This window comes from Copadichromis virginalis, linkage group LG15 (assembly GCF_057382275.1).
Source record: "Copadichromis virginalis isolate Kocher_CV1m ecotype Utaka linkage group LG15, C_Virginalis_male_GT1.1, whole genome shotgun sequence".
Lineage (NCBI taxonomy): Eukaryota > Metazoa > Chordata > Actinopteri > Cichliformes > Cichlidae > Copadichromis > Copadichromis virginalis.
Genome location: NC_140632.1, coordinates 26825602 through 26848220, shown reverse-complemented (window position 1 = coordinate 26848220; position 22619 = coordinate 26825602). Strand labels below are relative to the sequence as shown.

At 43.7% G+C, this 22619-nt stretch overlaps 1 protein-coding gene across 2 annotated transcripts in view; it reads left to right on the top strand.

Moving 5' to 3' along the window:
* Nucleotides 1-5305: 5305 nt before the first annotated feature.
* Nucleotides 5306-22619, top strand: part of LOC146692604 (kinesin-like protein KIF26A) — a 32185-nt gene continuing 14871 nt past the window's right edge. For both annotated transcript variants that reach the window (XM_085432746.1, XM_085432745.1), the window contains exons 1-6: nt 5306-7356; nt 8887-9079; nt 12980-13162; nt 19390-19483; nt 19568-19830; nt 21865-22048. In XM_085432746.1, coding sequence (XP_085288872.1) covers nt 7340-7356; nt 8887-9079; nt 12980-13162; nt 19390-19483; nt 19568-19830; nt 21865-22048 — 934 coding nt within the window. In that variant the 5' untranslated portion in view covers nt 5306-7339. The remainder of the gene's footprint in view (nt 7357-8886; nt 9080-12979; nt 13163-19389; nt 19484-19567; nt 19831-21864; nt 22049-22619) is intronic.

Genomic DNA, 22619 nt, shown 5'->3' with positions numbered 1-22619 from the left:
ATTCTTCGAAGTAGCCACTCTTTGATTTGATTACTACCAAAGTTCTCAAATTTGGACTCATCAGACCAAAGCACAGATGTCCACTGGTCAGATGTCCATTCCTTGTGATTCTGGTGATAAATGTATCCTCAGCAGCAGAGGGGACTCTTGCTCTTCCTTTCCTGGGGCGGGCCTCATGTGAGACAGTTTTGTCGTAGTGCTTGATGTTTTGTGCGACTGCACTTGGGGGACACATTCAAAGTTTTAGCATTTTTCCAGATTGACTGACCTTCAGTTTTTAAAGTAATGATGGACTGTAGTTTCTCTTTACTTAACTGATTGGTTGTTGCCATAATATGAATTTTAACAGTAGTCAAATAGGGCTGTCAGCTGTGCACCAACCTGACTTCTGGACAACACAACTTGTGGTCCCAACCCCATAAAGACAGAAAGAAATTCCACAAATGAACCCTGACAAGGCACACCTGTGAGGTGAAACCATTTAAGATGACTACATCATGAAGCTCACTGAGAGAAGGCCAAAGGTTTGCAGCGTTGTCAACAAAGCAAAGGGTGGAATCTAAAATATAAAACATTTAGCGTTATACATCAGCTATCTCTTTGATATATAATTCCATATATATTGCTTCATATATTTCATGTCTTCAGTTTGTATGTACAATGTAGAAAGTAGTAAAAAACAGACAAACATTAAGTCAAAAGGTGTCCAAATTTTTGAATGATAGTGTATGGGGGGTGGAGTTGGGAGTGTACTCCGAAGCCCAGATAAACAGAGAGGGCTGTTACAGGAATGGCATCTGGTGTATTTCCATATCGGATCAGTCGGTACCTGGGTTAACAATTACTGCCTCCTGTGCTATTGGCCAACAGAGAGCCGATGGAAACTGTGCTACTATTCGAAGACAAAGGAAGAGGAAAGGGGAGAAGCGTGTTAGGAGTCAAAGAGAAGGACAGGCAGGAGCGTGGAGGTACTATGACTGGCAAAGGGAGAGAGCTGGCTGATATGAATGGAGAGAAGGAAGGTAGATTTACTATGTGTGCAGGAGACCAGGTTGAAGGTTGGATGTCAGTTAGAAGAGAAAGAGGAATTCTGCAGTTAGTTTGATAAAGTGGTAGAGAGTGTTGATTGGAGCAGACTTCAGTAGCCATGTAGGTGAAGGAAAGAGAGATAATGAGGAGGTGTTAGATAGGTATAGTGTTAAGCAGAGAAATGCAGAAGGTCAAAATTAGGAAGATGGAAATGGCTGGGGTGAACTCATACTTCAAGAAGAAGGAGGAACATAAGGTGACGTAGAAGAGTGGAAGAAAGTGTACACAGGTGGCTTACATCCTAAACAGAAGGGTCAGTGTGAAAGAGATAGGAGACTGCAAGGTGGTGTCAGGAGAGAATGTAACCATGCAGCATTGGACACTAGTCTGTAGGATGACTTTGGACGTCAAGAAGAGGAAGAGAGTGAAGGCAGAGACAAGAACTAAATGGTGGAAGCTGAAGAAGGAAGAATGTTGTGCAGTTGTTAGTTCAGGGAGGAGTAGACATTCTCTGGGTGGAAGGGAAGAGTTACCAGATGACTGGAAAAATACAACTGAAATGGTAAGAGAAAGGCAAAGAAGGTGTTTGGTGTATTTTTTGGAGAGAGAGAAAAGAGGACAAGGAGACTTGGTGGTGGATTGGACACTTTCCTGTAGTTCCTCAAAGGAATAGCTAAGAGAAAGTGCGATAGTCAGGGAGATGGAGAAAGTAGACAGGAATACTGGGAGGCCAGGCCTACTGCAAAGATAGAGGTGGAAAAGGAAAAAGCTTATACTGAGTTGTATGTGAGGCTGGGCACTAAGGAAGGAGAACAGTACTTGTGTCAATTAGCTAGACAGAGATTGAGCTGAAAAGGATGTGCAGCAGGTTAGAGTGATTAAGGATAAAGATGGTGAAGAGAGTGTGTTGAGAAGATGGAAGATAGAAGTATTCTCTCATTGTCTTCATTAATGAAGACATTAATGAAGACAGAAACTGAGGACAGATGGAGGAAAGTTAATGAATCAGGAAGCGCAGGGGATAAGTAAGGAGGACGTGAAGGCAGCTATGAAGAGAGGAAAGGCAGTTGGTCCACATGACATATATGTGGTTGTATAGAGATGTTGAGGAGAAAGGACTTTTTAACCAGATTGTTTAACACAAGTTTGGAGAGTGAGGAATGAATAAGTGTACTGGTACCAGTTTTCAAGACCAAGGGTGATATGCAGAGCTGTAGTAACTACAGAGCGATAAAGCTGAGACACACCAAGAAAGAGTTGTTGAAAGTAGGTTAAGAAGAGAGGTGATGATCCATGAGCAGCAGTATGGCTTCTCACTGAAAAAGAGCAGTGCAGATGTGATGTTTGCTTTGAGTGTGTTGATGCAGAAGTATAGTGAAGGTCAGAAAGAGTTGCACTGTGTCTTTGTGGATCTGGCAAAAGAATATGATGGGATGCTAAGAGAGGAACTGTGGTACTGCATGAGGTAAGTCAGGATGTGAGGGTGGTGCAGGATGTGTTCAAGGTGAGGGTGGGATTACATCAGGGATATGGAGTCAGGAGGAGGGACAGGAAACAGAAATGAGTATACAAGAAGGACAGCTCGTGCTGAATGGTATGGAGAGAAAGTTAGAGACAAGGCTGAGATGATTCAGACATATGCAGAAGAGGGATAGTGGAAATACTGGACAAATGAGGGAGAAAACAGGATGACCTCAGAGATGACCTCAGAGGTCGACACCAGAGGCAGGCCCCTAAAGAGAGCATTTCTCTCTCTCTACAATACATTATATATATATATATATATATATATATATATATATATATATAAATGAATGATGGATCGGGTGATCACATAATATGTAATGTGATCACCTGATCCACCATAGAGATCAGAGGTCCTCTTTTGGATTGAGATCTGGTGACTGTAGAGGCCATTTGAGTACAGTGAACTGAACTGTTATATTTAAGAGTGCAATTTGACATCATTTGAGCTTCTTGACACTGGTTATTATCCTCCTGGAAGCAGCCATAATGAGATGGGCACTTCTGATGGATGGGACATATTTAATTTTTACAAAGTATTAAAGAACACACAAGTCAATATTATATTGCATTACAGATTATATATTAATGGTAGATTTACACTAATAGAAGCTTACAGTAGAGGAACCAGGTTTTAATATAAAAGGGAACACAGCAATATATGTATCCTTTGTACGGAAGCCCATGCTTTCATATAATCTATCAAAATTCACCAGTATGATTTATAATAGTTTGAAAAATACTTGAAACAAAACTACAGTTTCTTGCACATTGTCTATATTTATGTTATGTAGACACAATTTGTAGCTCACTACTAAAGCAGGGTCAAGGTGGTTTTTCAGATTCAGTCTCCTATTTGTCGAGATATTTTGGTAAAATATGCTGGTAACACTAAATGGAAAGCAGCCCCTCAAGACCTTAAATGATTTTTTAAAAACTGAATGGTCTAAAAAAGTTACTGATATGCCATTTCTATAGCAAAGATAAAAGTATGGTTTAAAAAGAGAAGCCTAAAATGAGAACCAGAAGGCAGAAATGATGAGCTGCATTAATAATTTCTAAACCTGTCTCACATTAACTGATCAAACCCATGTTAACTAGCACACTGTTTAGTTTAAATTGAAAATCCAGTCGTAATTTTTCAGGAACTGAAGCACTGTCTCATAGCCCAGTTTAGGCCAGTCCATATTCAATATTTCTATTTCAGCATTTAATTTCAAAAACTGTATTGGTGTGCTTTCCAATTTGGGTAGACCAAGACCAGATATTAAAAGTAAGACATAATAATATGTTTAACTTACCTTGTAGGGTCTTTACCCTAAAGTATAAAGTGCCCTCAGGTGACCTTTGTTGTGCTTTGGTGCTATATAAATAAAATTGAATTGAACTTGAAGGCACTATTTATTTCTCCTTCATTAGATAAACTGTCATTATCTTCATTTGTAGTTATAGTAGCTTGGGGGCAGTGAATGGGCAAAGACAGTAGTTGGCAGTAGAGTGCAAAAAAGTTCTTGGGTGCAGTGACTGTCCAAAAGCAGTAGGGGCAGTAGAGAGCAAAAAGTACTTGGGTGCAGTGACTATCCACAACCAAAAGGGGCAGAAGGGCAGTAGAGAGCAAAAAGGCTCAGGAGCAGTGATTTTTCATAACCACTAGTAGCCAGTAGAGAGCAAAAGTGTGTGTATGAAAAGAATAGCAGTGTGTATAGAAGTGTGTATTTTTTTCTCGTATTTCTATCTTTCTGAGGACCTCGCTCAAACTTTGAGAGAAGCATAAAAATGGCCTCTAGAAGGCATTACAGTGAAAAACAAGTGAGGACCATATTAAATGTCCTCACTTTCCCAAAAGGTCCTCACTCGTAAGGTCTTAAACCCGCGATGGTCCTCGCAAGTATAGCAGAACAAGCACACACACACACACACACACACACACAAACTCATTTTCATACGATATTAAGGACATCTCATTGACATTTTACTTTCCCTAGTTACTTACCCTAACCATCAAAAATGAATACCTTAGGCCTGACACTAAAACTACATTTTGAGCCTCAAAAATGCCATCAAACTCGTGGCGACACTCACTTTGTCCCATAAGTATAGTAGCATGCCAATTTTATGTCCTCACAATGATGTCTAAACATGTACACACACACACACATTCTGCCTATGTGCACAGAAGCAGTGTTGGACACCTGGACATCCCATTCACATTAAACTGAAAGGGTTTTTTTCCTTTGTCCTTAAAAAAACCATTTACTTTTTTATTAATTATTGAAATGGATTAATTTGTGTTGATTGATCAGTGATTGCAGCTCACAGACTGAAGTCTCCTGTTTGCTCTCCTTCAGTCTGTCTGTGGTTTCATATCAGTGACCCAGCCTGCAGGTTCTCAGAGAGGTTACACTACACACACTCACTCGAACACATACACACATGCTGAGTGTCTTTGAAGTCCAGCAGTGGGGGTGTCTGTCATCTCATGAAGTATTCATGTAGCATATCAAGTGTGTGTGTGTGTGTGTGTGTGTGTGTGTGTGTGTGTGTGTGTGTGTGTGTGTGTGTGTGCGCGCGTGTGGTGGGGTGAACAGTGGTTTCACAGCTGCTGTGTGTCGACACACCGAGAAGGCGGGGCAGTGAAAAGAGAGAGAGGGGGTGAGCGAGGAGAGTGAGGGAAGGTGAGGTGAGCAAGGCAGACGGACCACGGACGGAGGGAGGGGAGGAAGAGGAAGGAGGGAGGCTGGAGCTTTGCCAGTGTTTCCCAGCAACAACGGCAGGGAGAGGCAGGAATCCTCCCGCTCTCATTCACTCGTTTATTTCCACCTCTTATTTCAGTCCTTTATTCCTCCTCTGCTGATGCCACTTCCTTTCACCCCCCTCTCTCTCTCCTGGAGTTGGAGGAGGAGGAGGGAGGTGGGAGGGGTGGAGAGGAGTGGCATTGCGATACTGCAGGAACAGACTGAGGAGCTACGGGAGAGAAGAGAGAGGAGATGAGCAGGAGAGGTGGGAGAAGGAGGGAAGAAAAGAAAGGAGGCGAAATTAAAGAAGTGGAGCTTTGAAAAGGAAGAAATAAGGCGAGAGTAGGAGAGGAGAGATGACAAGAGGAGAGAGGAGGAGAGGTGGAAATAATGAAGAAGGAAAGGTAAAAGAAGAAGGAGAGGAAGGTGAGAGTGTGGAGAATGAGTTGCTGCAGGGTCAGAAAGATGGAAGAATGATTCAGTACGAGGAAAGAGTGGAAGGAAGGAAAGCCGGCTGAGGCTCTTCATTTGGGACCGAGTGAGGCGAGTTCTACAGATTGGCTGCAGGGCGTGAAGACGGAGGGAAGGATGGAGGGATGCAAAGCTTTGTGGAGTACACACCATCGCAGGTGGATTGATAACAATCATAAAATAAAGTGAACTCATCCTCCAGGAGTCTCTGCAGAACTTTGCTCCAACCAATATGAAAATGTCCCGTGATCAGATTTGCACTTCCTGTCCGAAACACGGAAAGATAGATTTGGAGTTTAGCCATATGGAACAAACTGAGGGAAACGTGTTGAGATGCCAAGGTGCTGGTTTACAGATGAATACTGTCAGATATTTTTAGATGTATTTTTGATCAGGAACTCGGCACATGTTGTTGGACTTCAGTGAGAAAACTCTGATCACCTGAACATCACTCAGCAGAGGATGATTGGATTGATGACAGCGAGACGGGGTTGGGAGAGTTTGAGGATATGTTTGGACCTGTGAAGGGAGCAAAGACAGAAGGATGTTCATTCACGCATGAAATGAATGTGATGTGAGTTATTGCTTAAATGGGAACAATCATGAAAAACCTGAAGGGGTTTTTTGGTTTCCTGTCTTATTTTTGATTGAAGGACAGACTGAATCTTTATTGTTTGACAGAAGTGAGTAGGAATAATAATCTGCTGAAAGCTGAACATGGTGATAAGTCTGATGTACTCAACTGAATGCTTTAGGATTAGCAGAAGTTTGGGATCCCTCCGCAGCACTTTGGTAGTTTTAAAGATCTTTTAGGTTCAACCCCTAAACTTCTTTATGGATTTGGTAAAAACCAGATGTTGAAAATGAAAATGAACTTGTTAAAATGTTTAATCCCTCTGAAAGGACAGACACACTGTTGATGCTGTGATTGACGAACCAAGAAACTCTGCGAGTTTAGGAAAAACCATGTTGGACATCATGTTATCATCATTGTCTGGATGCATGGACAGTGTTCTCCTGTTGCAAAAGTAAAATGATTCTCGCTTTAAAGAGCGGTTTATTGGAGTTCAAGGGGGATGGAAAGTCAAACTGGTGGATGAAAAGCCATTTTGTTGGGAGCATGAAAATGATTAGAAACCTTGGAGGACTTTGAGGCACCTGTTCTACCTGTAGAATTTACGAAACGCTACACTCGTGGATGTTTACAGCTGAATGCAGAAGGACAACAAAAGAAGAACCTTAAGTGCTTTAAAAGAGGACACATCTGGATAAACATCTGGGTAAACCTGAGACAGTGAAAATGGACTATATGGATATGGACCACCATCAGCGTTTTTCCTTGATCAGCTGAGTGTCCGCCGATCATGGGTAGATTTCTGGGTGCGCTTGGTTTGACACTGGATCTATTTTCTGGAGAAGGCTTCATAGGTCAGCCTCGATGATGCGGCCCGGGTGTCCCTCCTTTACAGCTGTGGTTTTAACACTTTGTTTGAATAGATCTGGGTCTTTACAATGGTGAATGAGGACGAGAAGAAGCTTGGTCCCAGTTCCTCTTTAAGATCAAGAAGTTTGAGCAGATAATGGATTGGAAGGAACTGTGAGTAATAATAATAGTGATTTTTAAATCCTATTTCATCTCAGTCCAGCTTCATGTTTGAGGTACTGACAGTTCTGTGGAAGGCAAAAGCCGAGAGACGTGGAGAGACGTGCTCGCGGTGATAAATGAAGTCCAGATGTAATTGATACTGTAGACGCGTGAAGCATAGAGTGTAAAATAACAGCTTCAACGAGTCTCTGATGTCTCTTCAGTTTCTCCTTCAGGGGCTGTTAAACATATTTCACCCTTTGTCCAATCTATTGCGGTTGCTCACCTGTGGAGTCAGACATCCACTCAGAGAAGATGGAGTCATCCCTAACCCAGTGACATCACTGAAACACCATCATTCGAGCTAACACGTGAAATTGTGTAAATGTAGATCACATGTCTCAGATCACGGGTGGGTGTGGATGGTGATGGTGTCAGAGCATCAGCACATCTGCATTAGCATTAAAAAGTCCTTTAAAGAAGTGTGTCAGCCGCAGAAGGACGTAACCGCCATCACTGCGGATGAGTTCCTGTTAGGTGACGTGCACAGAGAATGTCGGGTATGCCGAGGGTTAGCACAGGTTAATACGTACCTGGTTAAACACAACGATCAGGCTAAGGCTCTCCCACAGTGCGTAAACAGATAAACTGTGTTGAGGTTTACCTGAGCAGATGTGTGGACGATCTGCACCCTCTATGGCGGTATCCTCATCACCATGTTTGCCGAGCTTCACATTTTCTTCGTGAAGTAACCGAATATTAAGCATGCTTTAATGACTCTGAGCCACGGAGCAAGTTCATTAGCATCCTAATGCTGAGCCTAGAGAGAGCTGCATGACTGGGATCAAATAAAATAATCAGAGTAGGTTTTTTTGTATTTACGTTGAATTTTCTTGAGGTGAAAATTGGGGGTGAGAGAGGTTTGAAATGTAAAAACAACTTTAGAGCAAAAGCATCAATTCGATAAGATAATCAGTTGACCTGTGTGACCGCCAACTGTGGTCTCTGCAGTGGGGAACAACCCAAGACCAAAACACAGGTGCCTTCCTTATGGCCCTTGTCGCTGGTGGCCCTGCTTTCGCAGAGTGCTTTCCTCTCTTGTTGTGATGCAGCGCCGCAGTTTAATGGGAGCGGGACGGTTTTCATCCTCTTTCTTTCTCTGCATGTCCTGCTGTACCTTTGCTCCATCTATCTCCAAAGCACCAGGAGATGCTGCTGCTCCCTCGGACACACGGTCACACACAGACACTCTCTCTCTCTCTCTCTGGTAAATGTGACGTTGGCAGTGAGTCCTGCCGGTGGTTGGAGGCAATAATGAGTATAGTATCTGTCTGGGAGGGAGTTTGAGCCTCCTCCTCCTCCTCCCTTCTCTCTCTGCCTGTGTTTGACATGGACCTTAAACTCATCTCTTAATACTCAGTCTCAGATCAGCTCTTCTCTCTCTCTGATCTTATTTTATGTTTTCTTTTATTTCCTGTTAAACGGTGTGTTTGGGTGCAGCTCGGTGCTCTCTGACTCTGTTTCTGTGTTTTGTGTCTTCAGGGCGGCTCACAAGCTCAGTCTGTCCCGCAGGAAGAAGTCCCCGCCCGGCTCCGCCTCCCTGCCCGGCGAGTCCCCAGAACCGCTGCTTTACACCGGGGGCTTCAGCGGGGCCTTGCAGCTCTCCCCGCCTGCCATCCCACCATGTCTCCTTCGAGCTGGGTCAAAGGTCAAGGACACGCCGGGGATGGGAAAGGTGAGATAGTGTGGTGTTAGTCTGGATCTGATGGATGTAGCTACTGGGACTTTACCTGCTCAGCTGATGGAGTCGAGCCTTGAAGTCAGCGGTGGGGGTGTAGGGGAGGGTACCAGGTCACTGTAAGCTCTAAGGAGCTCAGAAAGAATCAACTGCACTTCTTCAGGTTTGGTGAAGAAGCTTTACCTCGCTCATGTGGCTATGGGCTGGCTGCAGGTGGGCAGTCTCTCTCTCAGGAGCTATCGTCCCTCGGCAGGATATCTGCAATCAGCAGGAATCTGTGCTGTAGTCTTAGTCTGGGCTCACACTGCCTGTGTCACATGTTTCTAACAATGGGTTAAACATCTGCTCTCCAGAAGATTAGCCCTGTAACCAGCATTACTCTAAGAAGAGTGTCGTTAGCTCAGAGGCTTTAATGAGCTCTGCAGCCCATCGGGGGGCGCTGACAGGCTCGTCTCTGACAGGTTAATGTTTGTTGGCGTTTGGGTGCAGATCAGACGCTTGGCTATCAGACTGTTGGTGGACGGAGCGATTAGCGTCTGAGCTCAGGTCTCCACCAAATCACCGTAATCACACGATGTCCTTGCTAACCTCTCAGACACAGCTGACTGGTGAGCCAGGTAACTCTGGCGCACCATTAGCTTGAAGCGTGAGCTCCTCATTTCTGTGCTCTCTCATCTCTGCTGACACAAAGAAGCACCGAACTGAGACTCGCAGACATACATGGTTCACTGACGTGTTTGAGTTTGATGACTCTCCGTCCATGTGAAGCCCTCATCATCCCCCTAAACTCTTCCTATGCCAGCTGCTGTGACTGCAGCAGTAAGTGTGCCTGAATCCTGAAGAGGAAGCTCTCTGCTGGCATTCAGATGTCAGGTGATTCCTCCTGCAGCAGGTGGGCTCTGTGTGAGGTCCCCACAGGTCAGGGTGTGCTGCTGGCTTCAGAGCCCTGCAGGCACCATGTAGGGACTCCATGTCTCCTCGCTGCAGCTCAGGTTCCTTCATCTCCATCCGCCGGCAGCTGCAGGAGCTCACATCTGCATCCTGCCAATGCAACGGTTAATGAGGCAAGGACAGAAATGAAAGAGCATTTTAAAGGAGACGCGGTGAAGTTAGGAGGATCATACATCTCTGCTCCTGCACCTTACACTGAACTAACAGAGTCACTGCCAACACCTACAAACTACTCACAATGTAGATCATCATTTCATCTTTCTCCTTCTTCTTTCCTTCTGATCTGAACACAAAGTTCTCATTAAGAAAACTGAAGCTGCTCGTATTCTTCTTCTTTTTCTTTAATGGTCTGCACAACAGATCACCTGCCTCCATCTCCTCCTATCCTAGCATCCACCTCTGCATGTACTTCTTCATCCATGAGCCTTCTCTGCTACTCCATCTCCATCCTCTACCATCCCTCCTCTGCACATGCTTCTTGATTTGACTTTGTAAGAATTTAGTGACATTAGATGAACTCCTGGAAACAGGCAGAGTCAGAGGTAAGTATTCACTCTGACTGCCGTCTCTTCTCTCGTTTGCATTCAGCGCTGCATTCATTCCTCTGAACCTGCAGTTATTCTCTTTAATGTCTTAAAACTTCTCACCATGGCCTCTGGCTGCTCTCTGTGTGGGCGAGAGAGCCTGAGCTGGATTCTGGGTGTAAACACTTCATCGTGAGTGATATCAAACTCTGAGTTCAGACTGAGGTCAGAGCTGTTTCTGTTTGAAGCTCTGCAGTTTGAAAGCAGCCCTTCAGATTTTTGCTATTTGCTATCTTTGCTATCTATTGATGCTGTACCTTTAATCTGAAAATATCACAGCGAGGATCTGACCCAGCCTGCTTCTGCAACACTGCACTGAAACATGCACTTCCTCTGACGTCCAGCAGAGGCAGCAGGAAGTCAGTGCCCACATGTTTACAGCCTGATACACAAACTGTTTGGTCTCTATAAATATGTGTCCCTGTATAACAGCTGCATTTGAATTATTAGGGGTGTGGCCTCTCTGACTGACAGGTGACACAAGGGGTTTTAGCTTCAGCTAAACTGGACCTCTGTGCTGTGTTTGTGCTGTTGGAGCTTTTTGGAGCATTTTTAATGACATCATACATCTGCACTAACAGACTGTCCAGGAAGGCGGAGCTTCAGTTTTAGGGTTTTATTTGGATGTTACTGATCAGGTGAAAGAAAAAATGAAGAAAAAATCCTGTAAAAACATTTGTGATTGAACATAAATGTGCCGAGTAGGGCTGGGTATCGTCACTGATTTCTAGAATTGATTCACAAGGTCCCGATTTGATTTGATCCATGATTCGATTCGATTTGATTTGAATTGGGGAAATTTGCCTCAGACAGAAATATTATAATTCTGATCATTTATCAGTACATATCCATATTTTTATATCTTTAAAAAGAAAACTGACATTTCTGTAAGCATCACAGCAAATGCTTTTGTGTCAAAGTAACAGAGCGAAAACACAGAAAAACATGAAGGAGAATTTCCTGACCTGTCTTTTTATAGCAGATAACCACCTTAAAAATATTCTGCAGTAAAACAAAAACAGAAGAAAACCATTAATCTACACATGAACATTACCTGATGTTTCTGAAGTGAAAGCAAATTTACAGAGGTTTAATTAGAGACACAGCTAAGTGTTTTGCAATATCACATAATATTGAAAATTTTCTTCAGTATTGAACAAAAGAAATGGGGCTTTCTTGTCAGAAGTCAGTTAAATTAAAAAAAAGAAAAACAGCGGCCGACAGCGCTGTACATAACAGACTTGTGCGTAATAAACAAGAAAATAATGCAGAAAACAGAGATTTTTAGATGAGAAAGTGTTTTTGAAGTGCACTGAGAGAGAGAGCTGTGCATGAAGTGTCATTTTACTGTGGTGGAAGCAAAACAGCAAAAGAGAGAATTCATGACGATGTTTATGTGAAGTGAAATGTGAAGCGTAGTTTGGATCTTCTTTTGCTGCTGGTTCAGTCAAATTTGGTTGGAGAGAGACATAGCCTGAGATTCTGGCATTTCGGGCATAATAAATTTATATTTAGATTTATATTCATTCAAGATTTTAATGAATCGATATTGTGTTATTCAAGCTAGAATCGATTTTAATCTGAAAATCAATAATCAAAAAAATAATCAATAATCAAAACCCACCCCTAGTGCCGAGTGACTGGAACACATAAAATTAGCTGTGACTGGATCAGATGGCGACTTTCAAGCTGCTTCCTGTCTGTATCCGTGGTGACAGAGGAGCTGGCTCGCAGAGACTCGATGTTTAAAACCTGCTCCGTCTCATTATTGGCTGTAAACTCAAACTCCTCGCCACCAGCTCAGCAGCTCTATGACTGCACAATAAAACCCTTTAGAAGGCTGAGGGACACGGGCTGTTGAAGGTCAAAGGTCAGGAAAGCAGTGTGACTCCCTGCTCAGTCCAGCTCTGATTACAGTCTAAAATGTCATCCTGGAATACCTGAAGAAGAGCTCAGGACGTCTCTGGAGGCGTTACGGCTGATTCTGAGCTTCTTTCAGCACAAACAGTTGATGGTGTGTATCAGGTGATCTGAGTCAGGTGATCTAACGCAAACTCAGTGAAAACCACATGGAAAACAAAACTAAACAGCAGGTAGAAAAAATCAAATCAAAGTTTAACTAAACAAAGTCAAAGAAGCACAGTTTCCTTCCAACTCGGTGTCAATATCTCTGAACGCTTGTACCCAAGATAACGAACGGCTGCAGGTGAAGCAAACGTGGCCACGTTCAGGCCAACCATCTATCACTATCTGAGCACCTCTGGCTTAGTTTAACGTTTCATGATGCAACTCCATTGTCCAGCCAGAGACTTGATGAACGCAGCAGTCTTCTCTGTGCTTCATGCTTCCTGTCTGTCCTCAGGTCAGAGTCATGGTCCGGATCTGCTCGGTCCAGGATGAGTCCTCGGAGTCCATGTCCTTCCTGAAGGTCGACGGCAGGAAGAAGCAGCTCACGCTGTGCGAGACGTCAGCCCAGAGACGGTCCTCAGCCTCAGCGCCAAAGACCTTCACCTTTGATGCCATCTTCTCGCAGGACGCCTCCCAGGTGAGTTCTCCAGCATCAGGAACTTTACCATATCTTCTTCCGGGGATTAGTGTGGGTAACGTTACAGCTGATAATTTAGCTGCACAGACCTGCTGCTGGTGACGCAGAATGAACAGTTTAAAGTGAAACTTTCAGAGTTTTCTGAATAAAAATCTAAATTCAGGGCACCCACGAAGGTTTGAGCTCTTCATCAGCAACGTGTCAGCATGCTCTTTACCCACAAAGAGCAATGACAGCAGCAGACAGATCACAGTGCTGTGTGTGTGTGTGTGTGTGTGTGTGTGTGTGTGTGTGTGTGTGTGTGTGTGTGTGTGTGTGTGAGTGTCAGTGCTGAATGTTTGTATCTGTGATGTGACATATACCTGCAGATAGATTCATAAAAACATGTTTATGATGTTCAATTTTTCAGCTCCTCCAAGCAAACAACATGGCACTCAGCATCATCGTGCCTGCTGGGCTGCAGATCTTCTCTCTTTTTAGACACCTGACTGCATCGGTGATATAATGGTTTCATGTTTAACACGAGTTTTATTGGAGAATTAGAGAAAACACCTGGGTCAGTGTGGAGTCCACGCTCAGGTGTCTGACTGCTGGACAAAGTGCACCAATAAGAGACTTCCCTCATTCTTATTAATTTCAGTTTTATGTATATAGCACTAGATCACACCAACAGTTTCCTCAACAGTCAATCGTTGTTGTGGAAGTTACTTCTTACACAAATGAAAGAAAGCAGTCCTACATATTTGTTTAATATGTGCATTGAAGAACATATCCTGGACAAAAATGACTCCAAGGTTCATCACAGTGTTACTGCAAGTCAAGGTAATGCCATCCACTGTAAGAACATGCGACTCACTATGGAGCCCACGAACTTGCAATCCACAAGCCACTTTGCTAGCTATGACTGTGTCTACTGCTGTCATTGTACTGAGCCTTAATTGCACTGGCTGAGTCTTCACATTTAGTGCAGAGACCAGATCTCCCAAGATGAAAGTTGAATCGCTCTGTGTGTCGAGCAGAGCATATGTGAGAATCTCGCTGTGGGGGTCTTCTGCCAATGACACAAAAACAGGAACAATGCTAGACGTAGCTGAGGAGTATCTTGTCAATGTGTGTGACATGACTAGGGATGGGTATCGTTTAGGTTTTATCCGATACCGGTGCCAAATCGGTACTTTTGAAACGGTGCCGGTGCTCAAACGGTGCTCAAACCGGTGCTTAAAGAATGGAGAACACAAAATTGGTCCAAAAACCTCTCATGTTCAGCTGGTTTTTTGTAAAAAGATAACAATGTTAGCCTTTTCTGCAGCTATGGGGCATATATGGTATCACTCTTGGCTGGAAGCAGTGCTTAAACAATGGAAAAAACACAAACTTTGTCCAAAAACCTCTCATGTTTAGCTGTTTCCCTCTTTTTCTTTGGACATTTTAGCCTTTTTGGCCAGGGTGAAGGGAGTATCTGCCATCAAACAAGAAGACAGCCGCATGTAGCTATGATGATGTTTGCTAGTTCACCTTACCTGCACTAATGTAATAACGTGGTTAGCCTACTCAACGTAAATTACACACGAACAACATCAAACTACTCACGCAGAGAAGAACGGCTGCTGCTGCCATCATCATCCGTCATCATCCTGCTACACTGGCAGGGCTAGAGGCTAGGACTCTCCTCTTCGTGTTTTTGGGGATGTTGCTAACTCCGGGTCTGATAACAGGCACCACACCCGCAGTAGATGCGCTCGGTGTGAGGTCTCGCAGCAAGCTATCAAATACGGCGCATTTCTCGGCTTTTAAAAAAAACCCGAAATGTGCGCTGCTTTTCAGTCTGGTTACTACCGTTTATGTCCGACACCGGTACCCATCCCTAGACATGACATTGCGGACTTCCTTTGTCTCATTTCCTGCAGATGGTGAATCACTGTTTAACATTTCACTGGCTCCCTCAATTCTCTCTATGTGCAAGTTGGATGATTTCGACCACATATAGTGCATGTGTGCCTTCTTTTGCATTCTTTACTAGTGTGACCCTTTCTTAAACAGCCGAAGCAAAGACGGTTTTCACGAATGAAAGCTCTCTTTTCATCAGGAAGCCTTGTGGCAAAGGTTGGGCACTTGGCGACACCGTGTGTTTCATCGTTGCAGACGAAGCATGGTGGTCTTGGCTTTGAAATTAAGGTCCCTGGTTTACCTGCAGAGTGCTTAGCTTGAGCATTGGTGCTGAGTGCCTTGGTTCTCAGAATCAGAATCAGAATCAGAATGGGGTTTATTGCCAAATGTTGAGCAGGTTTACAACATTAGGAAATTGCTGCGGTGCTTCAGTGCAAACATGGTGTCATAAATAACACTTAAATAGACATGGAAAAAATAAAAGTGGGGATAAGAATTAAAAGTGCTACGTGGAAAGATATGTGCATGAGATATACATGAGATATATACATGAGAGTAAGAATTAAGAGTGCTTCTCTTAGGAAGCCTTTCATCTGTTACTTTAGTGGTTAATAAGAAGGGAGAAGCAATGGGGTTGCAGGCTATTCTAGCTTCCCTTTGTAGAAATCTGGTGAAATGAGCAAATGGTGGATACTCTTGACATCTGTCTAGTTCATCCACAACAACGCGACCCCATCTGCGTACCAGCCATTCGGGCAGTTTTTTGAGAAGTTTATGATTTTCTTCACAATCATTTAGAATTGCCAGCCCTTTAACATGAGGGATGGCCTCGGCACAACTTTGAAGGAAATCTGAAAACTCTCTGAGGGCTACTGGGTCATTGGGAGCTATTTTTGGCCATTTCATCAGTTTATCCCTGAAAGCCTTGTGGACGACAAATGAACTTCCATACCTCTCCTGAAGAATCTCCCAGGCACCCTGATATGCATCTTCTGAGTTTCGATAGAAGAATCCTTCGACCGCCTTCCGTGCCTCACCTGCAAGATAACTTTTCAAATACAACATTTTTTCGCCTGCGGGGAGGGGTTTGTGGCCAGTCAATGCTATAAAGGATATCTTCCAGTCTATAAACTTTAAAGGGTTACCAGTGAACACTGTGGGTTCAGGTTCAGGCAGACAGTTGGAGACGAACAAGCTTGCAAGCTCCTGTGTTAAGCTGACCTCCTGTTGCTTTTGCAAAATCTCAGGTGGTGCACACTGCGGTCGAAATGATTCAGCCTGTGGATTCAATGGATTCTGAGATTCAATGATTTGGCTATCAAGTTGTGATTTGTCATCTGCTTCATACTTAAGGCTTTCCAATCCATTGTAGTTGTTGTAAGCTCTCACTCTGGCTGCTGCTACTTTTACCTCATTTTCTGCCTGTAGCTGTTGCAGTTTAGTTCTCTCTTCCTCTAACTTTGCTGTCATTTCTGCAATCATTTGTGCTTCCTTGATTTTCCACTCATGCTCTAAGCTACTCAACTTGGCTTGCTGTTCATGTATTCGTTGCATTGCCTTCGCCTGTTCTAGTTTAGCTGCAAGGTCAGCTTCGGCATCCACACGTTTGCTAGAAGTCGTAGATGTGGCTCCAGAGTATGAATCTGAGCCCTTTGAATGCTCTGAAATAACTGTTTCTGTTTCAGTTTTCCCAAAAACAGATCCATACTCCTCCTTACTTAATATCATCCTTACACGCTCCTTCTCGAACCTGTCATTAAAAGTCTTATCTATATCTTCTAGTCGTTTACTAATGAGATCACAAATTTCTGTTGTTAGGGCAACACAGGCATCCATTCTCTTGACAACATCTGGAGTAGAAGTATGATTACGTCGGCTAGGCTCATACAGTTCATGTACTAATGCTTCTTTAGCCTTAATGTCCGTTTGTGTTCTAACAAGGTCTTCGTTTGAGAAGAAACCTTTCAGCTTTGTTCTAACTCCTCTTGCTAACTCCTTCCAGGACTCATATGCCTTGCTAAATGACCTTTCATTTTTCTTGGCCTCCTGTTCATGCATCTCCTGCCCCTTTTCTGTTAGTCTTCGCTCTCTGGAGCTGGACCTGGCCTGTTGTGCCTCTGTAGATTTGTCTATTTCTTCAACGGGGGACCACATTATTATTAATTTTATTTTTGGCTTGTTGCACCTGCCCTTTTAAGTGTATATATCTGAACTCAAATGGGTTGAGTGGTGGTTTCAAACTTATTAACACTCAACTTAGATATTTACACCTTTAACCTCACAGACTGGCAACAAAACCCAAATAATACTGATGATGCCCTCAAATCAGACAATTTGCCACTTAAGTTTTTACAGAAGTACAACTGATAGCATAAAGCCCAGATTCAGTCTTAGACATTCTGATGTAAGAAATGTGGGATATTCAGCATCACAAGTTTACATGCTACTGTGTTAAATACAGAAGAGGTCTTTCTTTCTTGCATTACTTTAGACTGCCATGTTGAAGATCATTTGCTCACACAGCTTACAAGATGCAGATGTGCATGACATTGTATTTATAATGTCCTTATTTTGAGTCCTTTACTGATCCAGCAGTCTCTGGATGATGCGATACACTCCTTTACTCACAGTTCGACAAAAGAATAAGATGAGCGTAGATGGCTGCAAGGCAGCGATGAGTTTCACTGTAGCACCCCTTGGCATCAAGAACAACAGAAGAGTCTCTAACGGGTGCAGCCATTTATTTCCTCACCACACACGGCTCATTCTCTGGACGTTGAGCACCATGAAAACTATAAAATAAGAAAAAATTGATACCCGTACAGTACTTTTTGAACTATAACAATGAGGAATAACAGCAATGAGCTTAAGTTAATTCAGGCAAGTTCAAACAAGTAATTATGAGATATACAGTCACAGATTAAATAAAACAAAAGGGGTTACTTCAAACAGCATCAAGGGATTACACAGTTCAGTTAAATAAAATATAACAACAGATCACCTCTCATCACATACCTCAGTCCGCTTGCCAAGGGTGCAAAACTCCGGTAAACACTTAAACACTTCGGCCCGTTTCTCATGGGGTGCTGCTAGCTTGCATGACACACATGTCTTGCCAAAAAAAATAGCACATGGATGTAAGTAACGTAAATACAGAATAAAAAGGTTTTCAGATAGCTCACAATACAAACGCAGCAACATACCTTACATTAGAAACACACTTATCATACTTATCAAAGTATTATCGTAACTTACATGGACTTTGTACAACTTATTCCTGCCGCGACAGACTGCTCCATACACATTACGGGGTATGCCTCTGAGCACATCTGTCCTTAGTGCGACTGCGCATACAGTTCCGACAACCCCCGCAAGGATGACTTATGGTACAGATCAGCGGTTCATTACATTGTATTTAAGGCACTAGAAAAGTCAAGATACTCAATCTCCATCAAAGTAATTAAGTAATAGATATACAACAACTATTTTTGGTTTGATTGTTTTCATCAGAACTCTTCCTGTAATTCTACACATTTATGTATTCCTGCTGATGATTTCTTTCGTTTACTGAGCTGTCTCTTTTTTACCTCCTAAATCACCATGGTAATGAACGCTGAACACTCATTTGGTTTAAAATCATCTGGAAGCACTAGATTTTTACAAATTCTCTTATTTACATCTTGCTTTCAGTGTGATATGAATGTTATATGTGCAGCCATCACCTTAGAAACAAACAGCAGCACTGAGCATACCCAGACACATCATTCACTGCCATTCATATCTTGAATTTACTGCTGTGTGACACAAATCACTAGATTAACCAGTTTCTGCCACTTTTGTCTTTAAGACTATTTTACTGTTAGATTTTATCATCGTCTCATCTGATATCGTCTCTGATTGGAGAAGGTGGAGCTCACAGGGAGCAGAGAGCCACAACAGAGAAAGTTGATAACCACAGTGATGAGACCCATGATCTCTGACTGAGGTTCCAGGTTTAGTTGAGTTAGCTAACTCAGAGGAAGCCTGGATATGTTAACTTCCTTTGTAGGACACCTCTCAGGTGTGTAAGCTCAGCTTTAAAGTCAAGGCATCCACATGGGGAAGGATTCACTTTGTCACTCACAGCTGGTCCTAAATGACTTTTCCTGCTCTGGTTACCTGCAGCAGGTCACATACCTGCCATGCTGTTGCTGGCATGTCAGCAGCGGGCTTCGGTACACCAAGTGCTCCAACATCTCTGACCTAAAGCTTGTCAAAAATACTGTACTGTGTGTATTGTTATGTATGAGGCGCTGTGATAGTGGCAGTGCTCTAAGTGATCGCTGGCTTCTCTCTTCTAGGCTGAAGTGTGTTCAGGAACGGTGGCAGAGGTCATCCAGTCGGTGGTGAATGGCGCGGACGGCTGCATCTTCTGCTTCGGGCATGCTCACCTGGGTAAACACATGATACGCCACCCACACACACAAAGACATAATTCTGAAAAGTCACATGATTGTTGAGTTGACCCTGCCTCCACAGGTAAGACGTACACCATGATTGGTCGGGACTGCTCCACCCAGAGCCTGGGTGTGGCTCCAACGGCGATCTCCTGGCTGTTCAATGTGATCGAGGACCGGAAGGAAAAGTCTGGAGCTTGTTTCTCAGTCAGAGTGTCGGCCGTGGAGATCTCCGGCCGCGAGGAGACGCTCACCGACCTCTTGGCCGAACTGGCGGCGGCAGGGCACCAGGAGGCACCAGGCCCCGCTGTGTTGCTGAGAGAAGATCCCATCTGTGGATCCCAGGTACAGGAAACAACTCGCACTTTGAGCACTTTTTAACCAATCACACAAACTGGCCTCTGATATAAACCGAGGACTGTGATTAGATGATATATAACTAATGATTACAGCTCAACATGATATCCAATATGTTCATCCAGTCATCCGGGCCACTCATGCCGTTCCCTTTCCAAAAGACCTCGCCATCTCCTCCTTTCCTTCTCTTTGTCTGTTCCTGACCTACTCACTGAACTCCTGTTCACTCTAGAGACTTCTTCACTGTTGACACCTGTCCAATTAGTCCTGACCTTCCTCCTCCAACTCGTTCAGTTTGTTTTATCTCCCCGGGCTCCTTCTATCTGCGCTCACTTTAATTTTCTTTCTCTTTTTCTCCTCTCATTCTGACATCCTTCCTTTTTTTCCTTTATCAAACCTCATTCTGTCTTACTTTAACTTTTATCTCGTTCATTTTCTCTCTAAGAGTAAAGAAGGATTTCTACTTTGAGCCAGAAGAACATCACAGAGCTGCAGATGGCAGGAAGATGATCACAGTCTGGTTTCTGTGCTGCAGAATGATTTAAAGCTTTGTTTCAGTCCGAGCCTGACTAATATGGGGTAAACTCTTGGCAGTGTCTGCGCCTGATTGCAAGATGCCTATGTGTTTTAATCGTGCCTGATGTTAAACTGAGTCAGGAGAAAGACATCAATATTGGATAAATACAGCTTCCATCAGGGTCATAGCTCAGTGAAATCTGAATGTGAATCCATCCATCCTCTTCCCCCTGTCCTGTGGTAGCTCTCAGACTCTGTGTATATATAAATCTAAGTTGGCTTTATATGAACAGAGAAGAAAAGCTCTTTCTTACTGCAGGATCTTCATTAGGGATGGGTATCGTTTAGGTTTTATCCGATACCGGTGCCAAATCGGTACTTTTGAAACGGTGCCGGTGCTCAAACGGTGCTCAAACCGGTGCTTAAAGAATGGAGAACACAAAATTGGTCCAAAAACCTCTCATGTTCAGCTGTTTTTTGTAAAAAGATAACAATGTTAGCCTTTTCTGCAGCTATGGGGCATATATGGTATCACTCTTGGCTGGAAGCAGTGCTTAATCAATGGAAAAAACACAAACTTTGTCCAAAACCTCTCATGTTTAACTGTTTTCCACTTTTTCTTTGGTCATTTTAGCCTTTTTGGCCAGGGTGAAGGGAGTATCTGCCATCAAACAAGAAGACAGCCGCATGTAGCTATGATGTTGTTTGCTAGTTCACCTTACATGCATTAATGTAATAACGTGGTTAGCCTACTCAACGTAAATTACACACGAACAACATTAAGCTACTCACGCAGAGAAGAACGGCTTCTGCTGCATCATCATCCGTCATCATTTCACTACACTGGCAGGGCTAGAGGCCAGGACTCTCCTCTTCGGGGTTTTTTGGGGGATATTGCTAACTCCGGGTCCGATAACAGGCAACCCATGCACAGTAGATGCGCTCGGTGTGAGGTCTCGCAGCAAGCTATCATACGGCGCATTTCTGGGCTTTTAAAAAAAAACACTATGCGTCGCCAGGTGTTTCATCGGATTTGAGGTGTTGCCTCCTTTGACAGTATCAGCTTAAAGCACTTGTTGCAGGCTGCTGAGTTTGCATATTTTGCTGTGAAGTACAGCCAGACTTTTGACCGCTTCGCCTTGGGCATTTTTAATCTGTAGCTCTGCTCTAAAAGAACGTACGTACCTGGGCCCGCCTACTATCCTCGGAAACGTAAAATGATTGGCTAGAAGTGTATCACAGCTCAGGAAAAAAAAAGCACCGAAATAAAGCACCGAAATGTACGCTGCTTTTCGGTCTGGTTACTACAGTTTATGTCAGAACCTGTGCCATCATGGCACCGGACACCGGTACCCATCCCTAATCTTCATCATGTACACCTGCAAGCAGAAGCTGAAAACATGGACTTTCATGCTAGCCTGCAGCATTTCACCGTGAAGCATGCCTCTGTTCTGTGCAGCCACCTCAGTCCCAGCTTATCTGCATCTCATTAGCTCTTTCTATCAGCTGCAGAACCAGATAGAGGTTCGGGCGAGCAGTGCCGAGCGAGCAGCATCCTTCCTGGACGCCGCCCTGGCAGCGAGGAAGAGCAACCAAATGCCGAACAACCAGGAAGTCCGAAGGAACTCCCACTTCCTGTTTACCCTGCACCTCTACCAGGAGAGACTGGACAAGAGCAACAAGGCAGCCAGTGAGTGTGTGCGTGGTCATAACTGATATTTTGCCAGAATTATTAAAAGTTGCTGTGACGTTAAAACTCTACTCATATTTGTGGACCAGTTTCGCAGCTTCTTCCTCTTTTCAGTATGTTTGTTATCAGGAAGCAGAACCTCAAGCAATAAAACCTAAACCCTTTAAAATTCAAACTTGAGATCACTGAGGGAACTGATAGTATATCAGGAACATATACCTCACTCGTCTGACACCTGTTGGTTTGTGGACTCCACGTTTTGAAGGCTGAGACTAACCAAAGAGAACACTGATGGCAGGTTAAGCAGATACATGATGGACTAATGCTCTACATGGTTCACTTCTGACACGGTGTCAGACAAGTAACTGGACATGCTCTGATGAAATGGCTGAGAGATTCAGGCTGGGTGGAGCTCTCTGAGTTTGGTCTCCCTTCCTGTTGAGATGTTCACAGACGTTTCTGAAGGTGAAGGCAAGGTTGCAATTCATTCCATACAAACTGTGGATCTGGGAAAAAGCAGGGCGCTTTGAAGAGAAACTGGTACTAAGCATGTCATTGAAAACCCTAAATG